Source organism: Haliotis asinina, chromosome 3, assembly GCF_037392515.1.
Source record: "Haliotis asinina isolate JCU_RB_2024 chromosome 3, JCU_Hal_asi_v2, whole genome shotgun sequence".
NCBI lineage: Eukaryota > Metazoa > Mollusca > Gastropoda > Lepetellida > Haliotidae > Haliotis > Haliotis asinina.
In genome coordinates this window covers 66,245,136-66,266,018 of record NC_090282.1, presented here as the reverse complement: position 1 = coordinate 66,266,018, position 20,883 = coordinate 66,245,136, and the positions used below count along the sequence as shown (strand labels likewise).

At 40.1% G+C, this 20,883-nt stretch overlaps 1 protein-coding gene across 1 annotated transcript in view; it reads right to left on the bottom strand.

The window, feature by feature from the left end:
- Window positions 1-13,965, bottom strand: part of LOC137278320 (low-density lipoprotein receptor-related protein 6-like) — a 30,611-nt gene extending 16,646 nt beyond the window's left edge. Inside the window, exons 1-5 of the mRNA XM_067810588.1 lie at window positions 13,770-13,965; window positions 8,258-8,503; window positions 7,353-7,521; window positions 6,414-6,538; window positions 63-222 (exon numbers count right to left, since the gene is read on the bottom strand). Coding sequence (XP_067666689.1) covers window positions 63-222; window positions 6,414-6,538; window positions 7,353-7,521; window positions 8,258-8,503; window positions 13,770-13,863 — 794 coding nt within the window. The 5' untranslated portion in view covers window positions 13,864-13,965. The remainder of the gene's footprint in view (window positions 1-62; window positions 223-6,413; window positions 6,539-7,352; window positions 7,522-8,257; window positions 8,504-13,769) is intronic.
- Between the last annotated feature and the right edge of the window lie 6,918 nt (window positions 13,966-20,883).

Genomic DNA, 20,883 nt, shown 5'->3' with positions numbered 1-20,883 from the left:
GTTGTATGCTTTTTTCTACACATGTGCACTGATTATACAAATCATGTAATTCACTATCAAACCTTTTTGTTCTATCAACAACGTAGAGGAAGCCATTGAAGACCGCTATATCCATTAAGTGAGGCTTAGTCACTTTGTCCGTGTAATGTGTTTTCCTTTGTGTGCCATCCTTCATGATAGAGTACACGTTCCCGTTGTATTCGCACCAGTACAGACGTCCGGCTGCACATGACAAAATCATACATTTTGTATACGAGGAAAATATTTCACGATCAAAAACTGACACAGATGTATTTACTGAGTACGTTTAGTTTTACGCTTCATTGAGCAATATTCCAGTCATATGGCGGAGGTCCGTAAATAACCGAGTCTGGACCAGACAGTAGAGTGATCAAGACCATGAGCATCGATCTTCCCAATTGGGAACCGATGACATAAGTCAGCCAAGTCAACGAGCTTGACAACCCGATCCCGTTAGTCGCAACTTACGACAGGCATAGTCACCTTTTATGGCAAGCATAGATTGCTGAAGGTTTATTCTACCCCGGACCTTCACGGGTCGACACAGATGCACAACTTATACAGATATAAGTTATGTTCATATATAAATAAAAATCATAATAAGGGACATGGTATTAAGGAATTTTGTGTCCCAGGAAAATACTTCACGAAGAATCTTTGACACAAATATTTGTTATGTTCAAACATAAATGTACTATTCAAAAAGAGAAACGCATAGCTGAAAATTGTAATCAGTTTATACACTTAAGGTTCAGTAATGCAGATGAAAACCTGAATGAACATTAACGGTCCAGTGCTGCAAGAAGCTGTACGTCACAAATGACGTGTTCCAAGGTCAAGGTCGCAGAGCAGTCAGTATCTTGTGTGGCCACCATTAGCATCGATGGTTGCTTGACATCGGCGTCCTATAGACTGGACCAGATTCCGGATGAAGTGCCTGGGAATGAGTTGGTACTCTTCCGTCAAGGTCATAAAAAGTAACGTCTGTGGTTGAGGGTCACGCTGTACACACACTACGATCCAACAAATGTTCAATAGGGTTAAGATCCGGTGATCGTAAGGGCCAATCAAGAACCTGAACGTTGTTCTGGGCAAGAAAATCAGTGGTTATTCTTGCTGTATGCGGCTGAGCATTATCTCGCTGAAAAATGACCTTCTGGCGGTTCATTGAAGGAAGGACATGAGGCCTGATGATTTCATCACGGTAACGTCGAGCTGTCATATGGCCCTGGACATGAATGAAATATGTCCCGACACTGTTTGAGATGTCAGTTTAAACAATGACACAGTCATCACCAAATCTGTCCACTTCCTGTCCACAGTTTGCAGCGTAGCGTTCATTACGACGTCGAAATGCACGTGCTCTTCTGTCGGGACGTCGCAGCATGTAACGTGACTCATCACTTTTGATAACAGTTCTCCAACTTTGCAATGGTCATGGGAGATATTGGCGACACCGCTGTCTGCGTTGTTGCCGGCGTTCACGTGTAAAGACAGGTCCTCGCAAAGGTCTTCTGGAACGAATACCAGCCTCACGTAAGCGGTTCCTCACAGTCTGATCAGAAATTGTCCTGGCACTACCGATGTTGTGGAGGATGCTGTGAAGAACGTGTTCCGCAAATGTCGAAGCCGAATAACCCGTCCTGAGCGGGCGTGGTCACACGTGTTGACCCTTGCTGCTGGTAGCGATGCCAAAGTCTTGCTGTGGTACTCTGTGGCACATTCAATTGCCTTGCAATCGCCTCCAAATAAACTTATCGCATTGTTGCACTAAGCCTCAGTAAGTATAGGCATACCCAACTGTCGCAAGGGCAATGCAACCCCCCGACTTTTATTGTAAATGATGTATGGAATGTGCGAGCTAAAGGAAACGCATGGATTTCTTCCTGTTCACAAGTTATTGCATTTATTGAGGAAAACAGGTTTTGGTGCCTTTTGGTTGTCCTCGATGACAATGGATTCAAACTCACAGCTTGCAGACAGCGTTCACCATAGCTATACTGGTTATATAGACACTAATAATTATTCAAATTCCAAAAGTTACATGGAAAAATACTACCTATGCGTTTCTTTCTTTGAGTAGTTTATATATAAGTATTACATACAAACTTGCAAACAGAAATCGTTGAATAACTAAACTCTAAAATACGAGTATATATTTATTTCACGACACATTTAAGTGAAATGTGTTACGTTTGTGTAATTTGTCACAGTACAACATCTGTTAAGGTCCATTAAGGTTGAGTGCTAAGCACACAAGTCATTATTGATGAGGTCAATTGTTCAGAGGAAAATACTTGCGCTTTGAACCCTGTTACTATTTCCCAAAATGATGATAATTTCAATTCACTCATTACATTCATTAGGGGCTTTAAACCATGTACATACGCTAATATACGTATGAACATATGTTGTGTTTTTAAAATTTGTTTTCTAGCTTTCACCTTAGATACTTGAATGTAACATACAGGGCGGGAGCAGATACCGCTTTTGGTTGATTGATCATTCAGCTGGTAATGGATGCAGGATGTCACAGATCAGAAACTGAATTACCCGTGGTAGTTCTAGTGCAGTCTTTAAGGAAACTTTCCATGAAACGAAGCCAACGCACAGTTCAAATGATGTTCGCAATAACGAAGTAGTCGTGTCACCCCATATTATATATAACGCTATATGCACTCGCATTGTTAAAACGACTATGCTCGGCAGAGCGTGCGATCTACTTTGTTGAAGAAAAATCCTTCTTATTCAAAAAACTTGAAACTACGGAAATCATTTTGTAAAGAAGTGCCGAGTCATTCAGCTCTCACCCGGTGTCAAATACCTGCACCTGTGAATACTGGTTTGGATGTGGACGAACATCCATCGAAGCATACATTTTAGAATATATGACATGTGGACATGCAGAGTGAACATCTACTGGAGCAAGATATTTACTCATGTTCTATACAAACACTTGTAATACTCATCACTTTGACATCTTGTCAACGCATATATAATACGACCCGTGACGACTCGGGTTAGAACTGGTCTTCAGTAACCAATGCTTGTTGTAAGTAGCAACTAAAGGGATCGGGTTGCCAGGTTCGCTAACTAGGTTGAAACACGTCATCGTTTCCCAGTTGCGTAGATCGATGCCCATGTTGTTGATCATTGGATTGTCTGGTCCAGATGGTATCCTCCATTTGTTACACATGCCAGTTGTTACACACCCAAATACATATAAGGTCACAGACCACTGCACACACCTATTACATTTTAGTGAAGAAATGGATAGTCCACTCTCGTTACAGACATTAGAAAGAGAACACAACACAATTGATTAGCACTACATATAATTTCGTTGCATTTTATATGCATTTGTTTGCACTGATGTCATCCTTGTAGAGTCATGCTAATCCCAAGATTTCTGTCTTGTTCCACATGGCTTGAGTGAAATGACAGAGACACCCCTTGATCTCAGCATTAGGAAACACAGCTTCGACAGCCTGGATAGATGCAAGTTCAAGGCCTGAACCTTTGATGGAGCAAGGCCTCTGTAACTTCTCTTGGGCACGGGTCTTGTGCAAACTGAAAAATTTTCTGTAATTTGTCATCTGTCTGTTCGGAAGCTGTGCTTACACCAGGGAGAAGGCTGAGTTATCAGCTCGAGCATGGACGATATACCCCTGATCCCAAAGCGCAGAGCAAGACGTGAACGTATCCTCCACGTAAAAGGTATCTTCCCTTGCAGATCTAAACAATGCATCGAGGCGCTGACATATCTGTCGTGTTGTGGACCTATTTACAGACCGTCGCCATATAGCTGGAATATTGTTTAGTGCCACAACTAATCTCACACACTCGCTCACGCATATATAATCTGAAATAACACTTCAATAGATCTGTATGCATGTTTACTATGTATTCATGATAGTATTGCGACTTCCATAGGCTTCTATAGGATTGTCTCGCACGCACATGATTTTAAATGAGACGTCTGATCGAGAGCGGCTTGAGGTCAGTACAAGATGTCCTGCTTCTGTGACACATACCTCGGCCAACGGTTAAGATGGCCAGGGTTTATTTACCTGTGTTAACGGCAAGAACAGACAGAAATATATGTACCACATACAAGTGTGCCTTGAAGCAGAGGCAAACAGTATCGCAACAGAGAGAAATATTACCAGTTTTCTTATATGCCAGCGAAGCTATCAGGGGTTGATAATGGGGTTTCCTCGCTTCGGTTCAAAAAATGTTTTTAATATCCAGACAGAATATCGTCACCATCGAAGGTGGGTATCCTTTTCCTCACAGGGCTGTGTTTATACATGTATTTAATAATACTTTTTTTTTACTTACTTTCAAAGTTACATGTTACCGCGTAAGATATTTTTAAGGCCCCGTCTATGTCAAAGGATCGAAAGCCAGATGACTTCCCTACAAAATGAGCTAAAAGGTCACAATCGGATCACTATTTTAAAAGTTATACGCCACGAACCATCGGAAAAATAGTTACCTCCGCAATTCCACGCTAAAATAATGGATCACCCAATACGGCGAAAACTCACCTTTCAAGTTCGTTTATTAATTCCAGTTACGTTGACAGCACCAGCGTTGGGCTGGATTCTATCGGCTGCGGCACTCCGCGTGTCGGAAATATTATTGCAACATCTACATGTTATTTTCCCGACAGTAAGCAAGCATTTTCCCCCAAATCGCCGGCAATCCTACTCACTCGTCGGCCATAAGTGACCTTGACATTCAAGTGACCTGGTCAGATCCGCACAAACAGACTCGGGCCGTCCGATTGGTGGGAAATAAAATATACAATGGGAAATTATGTTTATAAATATTTCACCTCTAAAAATATTATTACCAATTTACTGTTCCGTACATTATTCAAACTGTAAAAAATATTGCCAAGTTCATATTTCGCGCTCATCAGCAAACAGAAAAAAAATCCCAATGTAGGTGTTGCAATAAGTTTGCGATGTTGCGATACAAGTTCCTATGTTACGTGCATTATATGTGATTCATAAACTTCAGCGCCACTCGTGGCATTTCAAATCGTCCTCAAGTATGATGATGATTGTGATGATGAGTAGAACGATCAGAAATATATATCAGAAATATATATCCATGTTGTTGCTATCTCTGTATCAGAATCTAGAGGTTGGGAAAAAAGGCCGTTTCAACCCACGTGCAATCTGATTCATATTTTCAAAATACCCTGTACACTCAGGCACTCGCATAACGACAAATAAACGAACACATACGTTAAAAGGAATCGTGAAACTGGGACTCTATGGACGGAAATAGTTCAAAAGCATGTTATGGCCATATCTTATATAGAAGACAGAATGACGAAGATACTAGTAGATGAGAGCGGGCACAATTGCCATGAGTATGCTTGTGTAACTCAGGAAAAGCGAGCTGAAAATTCAAATACAATGCGTATGCCAAGAATTGTGTTTCCCATACAACAATGGACTTATAATCTTGAAGGACTGTTGAAGTATAAACTACCTACCACGTAGACATCAACATGTGAAAATGGAGACTGAAATCCAGTTGTTTTCAACTTATCACCATTTACGCTTGTCTTACGAATATATTGAATAGATGTTGCCACTTAAATGAATCGGCTTGGAAAGACCGACCTGTTGATGTAAGACTGTGTATGGATGAATTAATGTCTGAATCTGAAGTTTGGCACACAAAAGAGTACATATTCATCATCGGGCATTTCAGTTGGTACATATACACCTTTATACAGTATGTCAAAGCAGGTCTTCCTGTGTTGTTATTTGTGTAACTCCTGTATTTGTCCCTCTCATGTACAGCCCGTCCCCAGAACATGCCTATACTTACGCAACAGCCAGTCAGTCAACACTGTGGCATCATGAACGTTGCAGTCACACTCTGTCTTCTTGATCATGACATGAATAGAAAGTGCTCTTTATTCCGTAATGTAGGTCGCACGGGCGATCGCGGCGGTTTTGAAACGTTATATACAATACTGAGTGACATGACTACCTGTCCATAGCGAGCATTGTTTGAAATGTGCTTTGTTTTCGTTTCATTCAAGATAGCATGAGTGAAGGAAAACAACCAAGGCTTAAGTAAACCTTCTGACCCTGTCGTCCATGCACCATTCCTTTCTGAATGTGTTCTCGCGCACATTCATGAGAATCAACCGAATCAACCAAAAAGGGGATCTGCACCCTTTGAAGATAAAACATGTCATTTCTAACATCCCTTTAAACCATTTTCAAGCTTCTGTTGAGCTTTAGTTATGTAATTGCCATCTTTTAACCATTTTCAAACTTTTGTGGGGTTTTAGTAATGGGGAGTCTTGCAATTTTCATAGTGACGTCATTTCGGTTTAATAAATACAGTGAACAACTCACTTTTTTCGTTGATAGTAACACCCATTGGTGCATAAACGTCCGTCGATACGAGAATCCGTCTTCCACTTCCATCATAGTTGCAAGAATTGATAGTGTGGTTTAAATGATCAACCCAGTACAGTTTCCTGAAGTGTAAATGTCAGTGAGTTAACTTTTACGCCGATATTAGCAATATTCCTTTCAGAGTGGAAATATCAGAAATGGGCTTCACACTTTGTGCCCATGTGGGGAATCGAACATGGGTCTTTGGCGAGACGAGCGAACGCCTTTACCACGTGCATACCCTATCGCCCCCCAAAGTAAATGTAATCTACAGTAATACATAGGCTATATTGGAGCCAATGTCAATATATATCCAGTTGCAAATCATCATAAATTGATAAACCCCACAAGGTGCAAGTTTTCGGATGGATGACTAATTCAACACAGAAAATGTCAGATGTAACTTAAGGACATAGAGCTGTGTCCAAAAATATTTCGTTAAAAAGACAATTATGAGAGCTGCATGTTGACAAAAGTCGAGACCACACCTAACTCATATCAATCATTACATCAAATCGTTTTGATGTGTCTTTAAAATATTCGTCATTTCTTTCTTTTTTATTTCGCTTTGCTGAAAGGTAAGATGTTTGTGAAAGTGAAAATAATGTGATACAAGATTGGCACTTTAGAACAAAATATTTGATGCGTCAAAGCTTTTTTCATTCTTGAGTACAACGTGTTCTAGTCCCATCATCAGGTAAAGATGAAAGTAACAGTAAGATTATGTAACGCAGAAAATAATGTGGATACAAACAATACCTTTCATTCATATCATTCACATAAAGAGTAGTAGGTATACATTTAGGTAAACAATTCCCTTGTATACTGACAGATCTTCACAAACAATATCTTTGTAGTCACGTTGCAACAACAAGGAAGAATAAATAATGTTCCTACCGGTCGGTTTTGTCTGCTACGATGCCTTGAGGGTAGTTAATATTTGAATTCACGATCGTTGTTCTTGCAAACCCATTCATATTGATGCTAACAATGACTTTATTTCCTCTGTCCGTGTAGAAGATCTTGCCAGCATCACCATCAACAGTGAGGCCTTCCGGGTACGAAACTGAAACGGACGCCGATGAAGAGTGAGTGAGTGAGTGAGTTTAGTTTTACGCTGCACTCAGCAATATTACAGCTATATGGCGGCTGTCTGTAAATAATCGAGTCTGGACCTGACAATCCAGTGATCAACAACATGAGCATCGATCTGCGCAATTGGGAACCGATGACATGTGCCAACCAAGTCAGCAAGCCTGACCACCCGATCCCGTTAGTCGCCTCTTACGACAAGCATAGTCGCCTTTTATGGCAAGCCTGGGTTGCTGAAGGCCTATTCTACCCCGGGACCTTCACGGGTCGCAGATGAAGAGATCGTATCATTCTTGAATACAAGAATAGCTGGCACAAGAAGAAGAAATGCATGATTCATGTCACGAGGGAATTATTTTCACTTTTTGTGAGCTTTTTGAGAATTATTTGGTGAGATTATGGGTAGGTCAGAAATCTATTCTCGAATGTAAGTACCCAAGAGTCCATAACAATAGACTACAAGAGTCTATCACCATCCTACCACCACAAGCGACTGACTTTGGTTTATTGCAACAATGAAAAGTATGTCAGTATCATCTTGACGTGTCCTCTATCATGCAGTGAAAATGCCAAAATGACACAAGTCGTTGGCGCTTACTGCTTCGGTGAAATTATCGAAAAGACCTGAAATAATCTGAAACCTATCAGGGCTACCTTACATACGGCGACCAACCTTGTGTAATTAATTCCTGAAAAGTAAGTTTACTTACTGTTGTTTAGCTTTGCCACAAGTGTATTATCTCTAGCAGACAGTTCAGCACTCCGGACTTCCTCTCTGCTGATATCTGTCCAGTAGATTCGTCTGGTGACATTGTCATAGTCGATGGCTGAGGGGGTTATGATAGAAGTAAGAGGATGCCGTCTAAGTGTGTCACCATAGAGATCCCATCTGTGAACAGATCCTGGGGTGAGAAAGGTGTGACGTTGGGTCAGTAAGATCACAACTTCTGGGTGACCTGAAAAACAAGAACGAAATTAGCCTTTGATGTTAAGATTTCACACATATAATGTAGAAGCGAGACACAAACTCCTTTTAACAAGATTTCAACACGGATCATGCGACTCTTACGCAGATAGTGTTTGATCACGGTTACAGCTGCAGCACCCAGGGTCTCAGTAAAACTTCCAAGAAGTTTTATGATAGACACAACAGCCAGAGTTACGTTCAAAATGAGGGGATTTACAATCCGGCCTATACCTACCCAAAATTTCATTTCGCCTACAGTCGCATTTTGCCTACACTTACATTTGGTGAGAAATAATTAGTGGCAGTAACCCACACCCTCATACAATAATGAGTCAATAAGCAGTGTTAATCTGCTAATTTAAAACAACTGATATGCAGGGGGGTGATTTTATAAAGAAACATTGGCATTTTGGCTCAATGATCTGTGAGTACAGGGCTGTTATTATTCATACCGTATATTTCCGTATATACTCCATACTAACAGAGTAAAAAACCTTGTTACAAAAATGACACAGCCATAAATCCACATCTATAATCTCTTTACAAATTCAATTGTTTAAGCCTGCTCTAATTCTTTATAATAACACCACTAAACTCACATATCACTTAACTCCCATCTGTAGTAGTTCAAATTATTCTCTTTGAATTAATTTGAACTACTATAGATGGTGGCTAAGTGATATGTGAGTAGAGCGGTGTTATTATTATGAAGAAGAAGAGCAGTCTTAAACAATTGATTTTGTAAAAAAAAATGACATTTTAACTGACTCAGAGTATATTTTCATGGATGGAACTTCTTCATGTGTGCCCGAGTTTGTGGTTGCAGATATATACAATTCATTGCATGGTGCAAGATCATATGTTTCCTGTAGCTTATTGCCTCTTACCCAAGACGAGAGACACATATTGCCGAAGGAGATATCTCAACAGAAAATAGGAGTTGAACCATGCCCAGCATCAGTGCAGACAGACTTTGAGAGTGCTGCCATTCGTGCAACAGAAGAGGCTTTTCCAGATGCAGATATACGAGGGTGCTTTTTCCACTACACGCAAGCGATCCAGAGGAGAGCAGCAGAGGAAGGTTTATCCAGAGACTACCAGAACAATCCGCACGTTCAAGCCCATGTTCGTCGAGTTTGTGCACTTTCACTCCTACCCACTGATCGAGTCCAAGATGATTGGACTGAGACCATGGACGATGGCCCAGCAACAGAGAGAATCCAGGCTTTTAATGGCTATGTGACAAGAACTTGGTTAGACTATGACGCTGTGTTCAAAATACCAATTTGGAATCACCATGGAACTGTTGGTACCCAAACAAATAACCATTTCGAAGGCTTCCATAACAAGCTAAAAATACGTGTAGGAAAACCACATCCTAACATATATGAATTTGTCAACAACTTAAAGAGGGTCGAGGCTAACGACAGAGTCAAGAGTCAGATTGATCTTGGGGCCTCAACACGCCCTCGCCCACGTGTGTATAGAGAAATGGATTGTCGCCTAGAACGCCTTAAGAATCAGCTGGCAGCAGGAACTAAGACACTATGCAGTTTCTTGACGCAGATGGGCACTTAGTTAAGTTTAAAAGCTCATAAAATTGTTACAATCATGCAACATCTCTGGCTGTATGCGGTGTACATAAAATCCTGGAATATGCTGTATGCATACAAAATTCATTATGCAATAAACTCTGGTTCATAAACGCATATTTTGTTTTCTATTCTAAATCTAGTATTCTTAGTTTGTCTTTACAGTTAACAGTTATTGGACTAGTCCATTTATGAGTACAGGGTAATCAGGTGGCAATTTAAGTCTTGTGTTGGCGAAATTGAACTGTAGGCGAAATGCAACTGTAGGCGAAAGGGTGCCAATCCGCGATGGGGCCTAGGTTGCAACAAATGATATCCACAAGTGAACTCAAGCTTTTACGACCTTTTAACTTAACCTGGAGTATATGGCTGTGATCACTGAGGCATAAATAACAACGCTTTGATGTAATGAAGAATAAACTTAGTCTATTACTAAGTGCAGTGTATTATTGACGCTGGATTTTCATGATCCACTTCACATATATATGCCATTTAACCCAATGGTAGATATGTTCGTTAACAAACGTTATGTACAAAGGTAAATCAACAATATTACAGCAACAACATCCAAGGGGTTTACATATTCGCTTCAGTACGATTGATGTGAATAAATTATTTCATATGATTTATGGCTTTTCAATTATATAATAGAATATGAATATTAATATGTTTTACATACAATGCATATATCTTTACGTAGAACATTCCTGATATTTGTAACATTTTAAGGTATTTATACAAGCTCTAAAACAGAAAACATTAATATTTAATACGGGCACGGATCCCCACTAATTCAAACTGAAGTTTTGACAAACATGAAATATATTGGTCTTCATATATTTTTGGTTTTTTAGCAGTTGCTTGCTTTAATCAAAACACTTAATCATCGTAACATACTGTTGTAATTTTGGTGTCATTACGTTACGTTTCCGAAGTATCTAAATGGTAACGATGGCTTCTAGTCATAATTTTCAGTGTAATGACTGCGACTCTCATACCCATAAATGTATGTTTAACATCACAAAACCATAACAGGGTTTGGGTTGCTGCATACGGTAATACCTCGAGAACATTCTTGGCCTCATTGAAGCTAAAATGGATAGAACTCATGGTAATAGCAGCATGTGAATCTACACAAGTAGTATTGTATACAGTTTTTCACGTACTTTGTAAATATAAACCAGCAACATAAATAAATAAATAAATAAATAAATAAATAAATAAATAAATAAATAAATAAATAAATAAAACTTTCTATATCCATATGGTTGTTGGATTCCGAATATGTCACGAGTTAATAATGGTATCAGATGTCATATGTCATATTTTTGATTACACTTTCATAGTGAAGTACAAATACTAGTATTTCAGAGCTTTCAGAGTCAAGCACCTCATCGCCAGTGGAAGTTGCGGTGGCTGAGCGGGTTAGGCGGCTTTGTGTGCTTTGTGTGCTGGCTATTCGGTGTCTGGCTCTGAGCCAGCCTCCAAAGTCCACGTCTCAGCTGAATAATTTTCCTTGAAATTTACCGCATGACCAAATTTTAGACACGCAAAATAACGCAGCTCATATAACACAAGTTTCACCTATTGAACTTCCTTCAAGGTGGAGAGTGATGATCAGGCAAGGTGTATACTATTGATAACACCGATGAACAAGGCACGCCCACTTCGTCGGTTACAAGTCTCTTTCTTAAGCAAGTATACTTTAGATTAACTCGAGCTTCGTCTGTGCTTCTACCCGTATGTCATCCCATACCACGCGCCTCGTATCCAAACATGTATCCTCTTACGTAATAGGGGCGTTCGGGTAGTCAACTGGTTAAGGTGTTCGCTCGTCACACCGAAAGCCAGGGTTCAATTTCCCATATGGGTACAATGTGTGAAGGCAATTTATGATGTTCCCACAGAGATATTGTAGGAATATTGCTAAAAACGGGACAAAACTATACTCACTGTCACACTCTACGCTGTATGAATTTTTATTTACTGTGCATTGATCTTACGTTAACCAAGTGTTGGGTCATCAGTTGCATTGGTCCATTAGAACAAATGATTAAGGATAGAACTCTCTGATCTGTGACGTTTTGCATACATTTTTTATTGATGCTTAAACTTCGAATTCCACATAAACGAACATCAATCCGCGACTGACCCCATTTACTCCCATGACGTCATGCATATATTTGTCTATGAATGAAGTAAACTGCATATTAGTGAGTAACAAGTCTATGGATCTGTGACAAAGGATACATGATTGACCTCTGTCACCCGTGAAGTCATAGATAAATTTGCACACTAACTGTGCAGTCCATGGATATCCCAAAATATTATCTATTGGCGGGTTTTGCACCTGATGCGCGATGCTCTCGATTGCTAATAGCTAATATATCTAAATCAATATGCGACGCTCGAAGCATCAGAATAATCCATAGAACTGGAGAAAGGCAAACGGAAGTAAACAACCCAAACTCAAGGACGTGGATGCGAGGCGCAACTTAACCCGCGAAATTTGAAGTTGGCATTCCTGTCTTTCTCCAGTTCTATGGAACAATCACACAAACAAACATAATTATGATATGAGTACAAATGGCTATACAGGTGTAAAGAATTATAGATGTTGCGATACATTATCCCATGTGTATATACGGCATAATATACTAAGTCAAAAAAGAAACTTTACATTCTTTCTTCAGGGCACTATAAAAGAACAAGAGATAGTAAGATGGTTAATTTTAGATATCAGCCCTAGTTCGTGTAGCCGGCAGAAATCTGTCACGTAGGTGACGTAGGGCGATATGACGGTCTTCACTCGTGACGTTACACGTGGATGACCTGACCTTGGGCGATCAGAAGTGGTGCCAGTTTGTTGTTGACGACCTCACAAGTCATACACAGTACGACGGCTGCATCCCATTGCTCTTGCGATGTCAATAACTGATCTTCCCACTTGCAACGTGCCAATGACACGTTCACGTTACACATTTGACAATCGTGGCTTTCAAAGTACCGTTAGAACTGTGGTTTAACAGTGTTTTTGTTTTCAATTCTTGGGGCCAATGCAAGCAGGTGCAAATGAAGAAATCTGCGATGCGAAGGTCGAAAGATAAGGATTCCATTTCGGATACATGGATGTATTATCAGAGAAAAATTATTCATCATTTTCAAAAATTACATTTTGTGAAGTTTCATTTTTGACTCAGTATACACATTAATTGGCCACATATTACTTAAATTCTAAGTGATAATGAGTGTTAATTCGCAGGAATTACTGCTGGTAAAATATTCAGATATATATGTTAATCCTCAAACAATTGCATACTAACTTGAAAATATTACGTTTCCTCCCCTGCAATTAACATGTTAAATACTTGTTACGTATCGTGGAACGAAAAATCGATTGTTAAGACAGAGATTGATTTAACAATTACCCGACAATCAGCTTTATACTATGTTAGTAATTAACTGAATAAACGTGATTTAGTCTCATTTATCCTGTCCAACACCCCCCTTAATCCGACAATTTGCTGCGCAACTTGACTGTAAAATGCTAAATCGGGGTTTTGTAGTCGCTGTCATCACTTTGAAACTTTAAGTTTACATTCTCTCATTTCGAACGTCCGTATTCCAAACCTCACAAAACGCAGACATACAGAATACACTTACCCTGGGATTGCGCGGTGGAAAGGGTGTTTGCGAGGACTATGAACACCCAGATGGCTGAGGAGGTCGCCATAGTGTCAAAGGCACAAATGTTCATTCCACACAAGTCTGTCTGGTTTAACCCAGACAGCAAACAGCTCTGATTTCAGATAATGCACCTTTGCCGTGATAACCATCTACCTTCCTGCTGAGCACTTCACTGCAGGTGTTATACTTATTTTGTTCATGAAGATTCAGTATACAGGTTTTCGCGATGGAACATGTACACTCCAATGAGCACAACGTAAGATAGTTTGGGGGACACTTATTAAATACTCAGTCATGCGAAAAAAGCGCACAACGTAAGACAGTTTGAGGGACACTTATTAAATACTCAGTCATGGGAAAAGAGCATCATTCTACCTGTTATGTCGTCAAGGTTGAGCGCTGTCATAGGGGATGACCTAGCTGGTCCCTGGATGTTGCAGCGTTTTGTTATGCCTCCCATAACTGATGAAGCCGACATATTTCGGCTTCCCTTGGTGAAGCACCCTTGATTATCCGGGTTTGAATTGATCTTCCGTAACCCATCGTTGACGTTAGGCGACTAACAGTTTCGGGTGCTCAAGATGACACATGTCTTCGCATCCCAATTGTGTAGATCGATGCTCATGTTTGTTGATCACTGGATTGTCTGGTCCAGGCTTGATTATTTACAGACCCGAATATTGCTGAGTGCGGCGTAAAACTAAACTCACTCCCTCATCCAAATGAACAATTACTGACAGAATCCTTTTAAGGTTTGTCAGAAACATAAACCTATTCATGTTGAAAGACAGACTTTCCATAAAACATGTGGCAAGATACGGACAGAATTGAAGCTTCATAACTTCTTCACCATGCCACAGCACCGACCGTAAAAGACCCTTGACAGATGCAGAGGCATTGCATGACTACATGATGGTGAATCCATCAGAAGTGTTGTTCGTCGTCTTCACGTGTCTCCCTATGTCATTCGCAGACTGAATCCTGGACAGATTCCAGACCACTGGTAGACTACAGGACAGATTTCGGACGACCCACAAGAACATCAAGGGCAATTTTACATTTTACTCAAACTCCACGAATACTGAATCAGTTGTGTCACTGCATGTTCCAACATGTCGTTTAAAGTGCCCTTTAAGCCCACACAAAGTTAAACTTACCTTAGATTATAATGAACTCACCATGTTTAAGTTTATGTATGAGTATCAAATTTTCGTGTGTTCCGATTTTTTGGCTTGTAGTGTATTTTCCTACTTCGACGTTGTTGAACTTTGTTTTCTTGTAGTGCCTCTTGTAAGTATAGTTACCCCTTTGATACTGCCTACTAGTCACCTGATGAAGGACCAAGCATACACTCCGTTTTGTTATTCACAATAATGAAGATGGCATCCATAAATCTTGCTTTTTGTATGTATTCCTCTTAAGGCCAAGAAAGTCCAGTGATATCAATCACGTCAAAACGTTTAATTTTGTCATTCGTATTTGTGTGGAAAAGAGGAAATCATCATGCTACGAAATGGCCGTAAAAGTCCAATTATTGCTTGGAGGTAAACATTACCCTCCTAGGTATCATTACCGTACATGCTGATAGTCTCTAATACACTTGGGTCATAGCGCTTTCAAAGCAAATCACTGTACGGTTTCTAGTTAGTTCGTGTTATCATTTCCGAATAATTGAAGTTCCTAGTTATAAATTTTGCTTTATTTTCTTACGGTAGTGCTAAAGTCAACACAGATCGCATAAATCGAAGAAATGTTTTGAAATTCATGTCGGGTATGAAAATCACTGACACAGTGGCAGGGGGAAAACTCCCCAGTGTTATGTATGTTCTTAATGATTCCAAAATAAACTTCACAGTTCCTGATACTGTCCTGATGTTCTGGACTAAGTGAAGGTGCAACACCATGCTAGAGACCATGGGGACTTACAGCGCTCGTGCTGCCTGCATAGACCTTAGCTGGATTTACATCATACTTTCAGGCTTGGCGATTGTTTAGCAAAATAGTCATACTTTGAAAGAACAAGTGTGTTATTATAAGAATTCAGAGAAAGACAAAATACTTAGAATGAAAAGTCACTCATGTAGACGTAATCTAATAACTGTACATTTGCATTAAAAGCAATGATGATTGGAGATCCATATCGGTGTTTCAATCAACACCTAAATAATCCTAATCCCTACATATGCCATTCCCAGAGAATCATGGTCAAAAACAAAGTAACTGTTATATCAGGATTTGGATTTAACCTTAAGATGGACGAATAGTTGTATCGACCTATTTTAGGTTTATGCTAGAAACTCGTGTTCATTCACAATCTGCTAGAAAAATCCGCCATGAAAAATACCATAAGATGCAAGTTAGGCGATACCGTTATACAAGTTATATGACGGATATAATGTTTATAGGCCTTTAGACTTCTCAGCACCGAACAGACCCGCGAAGGCACTCAGCAGCCCACGCTTGCCAAAAAAGGCTACTGTACTTGTCGTAAGAGGCGACTGACGGGATCGCTTGGTCCGGCTCGTTGACTTGTTTGATTCATGTCATCTGTTCCCAATTGCGCATGCTCATGCTGTTGATCACTGGATTATCTGGTCCGGAATCGATTATTTACAAACCGCCGTCATATAACTGGAATATTGCTGAGTGCGGCGTAAAACCAAGTATCGAATAAAGGCAGGATGATACTGATACCAATCCGATTCCGATATATTGTACATGTACTGAATATGTCATAAAAATAATAAAATCCCGTTGTCTACCTAATATAAGGGTTTATGTATTTAATAAACAGCTGACGAATTGATCCATACCTTCGAAGTACGATGTAACACAAGTGACAAATCGATGATACACGTAGTCGACTGGTAGTCATTCAATATTTTGAGAAAATTGTTGAACACAACCTGTTGTCCCGGGATGTTATCAAATTACCAATTGCCAATTGCCAATGAGTTTACGCAGAGATTAAAACGACGTTGTCTCAAGCGATAACCCCGTCTTCAGCAGCTCACGTTGTCCTTGTATGATTCTTACACACAGTTCACACTCCGTTAACATTAATCCAAATAAAGCATCCGATATGGATATTATTGCAGTTACACATTTAAGTGAATCAAGAAGTCTTTATGTAGTGTTTGTAAGTGGCGTAGTTGAAATGTTTAGAGACGGATAGCGTCGTGAGAGTCGACACTCCCTGTGTCAATATAGTAAGCTTTGCTTTTTGATTTCGAAGGATTGTTTTTTTTTTTGCTGATCTAGCTGCCTGTCTGTCGATGTTATAAAACTGTCGGTTTTACGTAGAATTACAGAACCCCATATGGGAAATCAATCAGCAAACCCCCTGGGACGTTTTAACATTCGAGCTTTAAGTAACTTAGTGTGTGTATGAAACGTGCCCACAACGATGCGTGTATTTGTAGTTAGAGATGTTACCATACTTACTGTGGATGGACGCTTCGTTGTGTAATCCCCAACTTTACCCCTCAGCTCGATTGACAACGTAAATCACGCGAAATATATATTCTAGTTCGTTGAACGTATTGAACGTCAACTGGCCACCACTGCTGTCAACATCGATCACGGCACGATGTAATGACAAGAACATTTCGAGTTCTAAACAATGTCTGGCGTCGTTGTTTGTTTACACCAGGGATTGAGATATGCAGGGGTTGAGGCTGGAATACTAACATCAGGGGTTGAGGTCATCATACATTGTACTAACATCAGAAATTGAGGTCTCATACTGAAATCAGGGTTTGAGTGAGTGAGTGAGTTAATATTTAACGTCACGTCGGCAATATCTCAGCCATATCGTGACGAGAACATTTATCATATCAATGAAATATATGCATATTGTAAAAATCTGTCCAAGAAGGACAGTAATACAACTAGAATATCACAATTTGAATTAAAACCAGCATGGAAAGTTAAAACTAATATCACTATTATATAGGCAATACAATATAAAACACACTATAGTTCGCCCCAAAAAAGAAGGTAGTTGGATATACACCGTCCTTTCAGCTGCTGGAAATTGTAGAAAAAGTTAGCCAAAATTAAAACAACAAAAGTACCACGTTTAAAAAAGCCTGGTAAGTTAACACAGACTTGAAAGTTTTTGGACTTACGTACCCTCTCAGGAGGACAATAATTTTATAATACTTCAACCCCCTTTGAGGGTACAGCCACTAACAATTCTAGTTACTTATCTAAACTACCAATCGTTAAAATGCATCTGTCTACAGAATATATTACTCAAAATTCCACAATGAAATCAATTTCCTTTAAATAAAACAATAATTAAATAAGCACTGACTGTGTTATACAGATCCTGACCAGTTTTTATAGTAAAACACTTATCCCTTATGATGGAGAATTCAACAGTCAAGCAGGATATGCTTGACCGCGACTCTCTCATCACAAGGGATACAAAACGGAGGATCCTCACCTTTTAACATTTATGCATGGGTATATCTTGTATGGCCAATACGACATCGTCGCAAAATGACATCTTCAAATCTGGACTGACAACCCAAGTAGGTCTTTATTTCATGTAGTTTATTTATACCCATTTGGGTGTTCCACGTCTTCTGCATCAGATCGCGAGTGTAAGCTCTAATGGTAGCTTTGTAGTCAGAGTGCTTGTCAAATTTCTTTGAAAAATAACAAACTGGATGTTCAATTCCTGAATCATCCTCTTGAATCAGGACAGCACCTGCACTAACATCACTTGCATCAATTTGCAACTTTAATGCTTTCTCAAAATTTGGTGCCTGCAATACTGGAGAATTTATGAGTATGGCCTCGACTTTTTCAAATGCAGTCTGACAACTGCTATCCCACTGAAATTTTACCTTTTCCCCAAAAAAGTTGGTAAGTGGAGATGCAACATCTGAGGAGTTTTGACGAAACTTTCTGTAATAGCCAGTCATACCCAAGAATCTCATGAGTTCTCTCTTAGATTGAGGTACTGGAGAACGTACAATTGTTTCAACTTAAGCATGAACTGGTTGTGCCTGGCCGTGCCCTATAACATGCCTTAAAAATTCAACTTGTGCCTTCCCGAATTCACACTTGGCGAGATTCACAGTTAACTTAGCCTCAGACAGTCTTTCGAAGTAAGCACGAGACCTCTTCAGATGATCATCCAACTCCATGTCGTAATCGATGACATCATCCATGTAAGCCTCGACACGATCAAGGCCTGATCTGGCATTGTTGACAAGTCTCTGGAACGTTGCTGGAGCCTTCTTCAGATCAAACGGCATCACCTTGTATTGATACAGTCCATCTGGTGTAGCGAATGCCGATATTTACTTTGCACGGTCTGTGAGTGGAATCTGCAAGAAGCCCTTCAGTAAGTCAAACTTACTTATATATTTAGCTTGACCAACGCGATCAATGCAGTCGTCCACTCTCGGAATAGGTTCGTGAGAGCGCATTGACAGCTTTCATGTCAGCACAGCAGCGCCAACCACCTCCACTCTTCGGCACAAGAACACACGGTGAACTCCACGGACTGTCACTGGGATCAATGATGTCATTTTTAGCAAAAGAAATATATCAAAGTTTCATCCCCTAGCATTCTAAAAGAGTTGTATGGATTGCGAGGCCATTTGCCTCAATTTACTGCCAACTTTTTAAGTGACAGACAAATTCAAATTCGTGGGGGTTCGCCCTGTCAATACCTTCAGGATCAAGGTATCCTAAAAGGAAGAAGTTTGTGGACTTTATGAAGTATCAAGATCAACAGTTTACTGGAGGTTTTAATTGACGCAATTGATGAATAACGTTTTGTGGGTGATTTTAATATTTCTATAGGCAATATTTAAATAGGCAATACTGTTTGAACGGCAAATGCAGTTGTGTCTAAAGAAAAGAAATAGATGGCGTTTAGGGAAATTGTTTAAGTTTAGTCCCAAACTAATTGCATACATTTATGCCGTAAATACAAACCACAAACGACCCTGTCAACGGCACACCATTCAAAGATGCAAAAAGAGACCAAGTTTCTGGGACTTATTTTTTTACTCCCGCTTGACGTTTTTGTCGCATATTAAATCTCGTAAGGCTAAATGCTTGAAGGCACTCGACTTGTTAAAAGTTGTTTCCAATTCAAAATGGGGAGGCGATCAAACTACCCTACTTCACTCATCCGGATCCCTCATTCGCTCCAAACTTGATTATGGATCCATTGTATATGGTGAAGCCTTCCGTAAAATCAACCTTAAAATGTTTTATACATCACCAAGGCTTTAGACTTTGTCTTGGATTTTTCAGTCTCTAAGTCGAGGCAAATGAGCAATCTCTTACACACCTACGTAACAAATATCTTTACAATATACTTCAATCCTATACTCTAACAAATATAACCCTGCATTTAACTGTGTCTTCGATCCCCTCTATGAGAATTTATGCAATATGAAGCGCTCGCTTGTTCCGCCTCTTCGGCCCGGAATTAAACCTTTCATTTCTGCTGCCAGTATTGAGTCAGCTGAACAGTGTCTATGAGAAACTCATCACAGATGAAGAGCACGTGTCATGTAATGGACAAAAGGGTAGGAATAACACCGTTCATAGATACAACACGCGTCAGTCATGGAATGTCAAGTGAAGTCTCTGGTCACGCATACACATAGTAACGAGTGTGACCACCAGCAATACTTGCCCAGACAGCCGACGAATGACGTCATTCGGCATCCTATTCTACTCGTTCCTGAGAGCGTCTGCAAGTTCTTGTCGGTTCGTTGGGGGTAGAGGTCTTCTTCTCACCTGGCGATTCAGGTGATCCCAAATGTGGTCTATGAGGTGTAAATCCGGCGAACGTGCTGGTCATGGAAGAACTTGGTTATTCTGGGCGTTCAAGAACTTGGACAATTCGGGCTGTGTGGAGCCTGGCGTTGTCATGCTGCAGATGCGATCCCTGATGTTGCTGCAGAAGAAATAGTATTGCCACAGGTTGAAGAATGTCAATTCTGTAACGTTACAGTGAGTGAGTGAGTGAGTGAGTGAGTGAGTATAGTTGTCCGCCTTTCTAGCAATGCTGCAGCAATATCACGGATGGAAACACCACAAATGCGCCCCACAC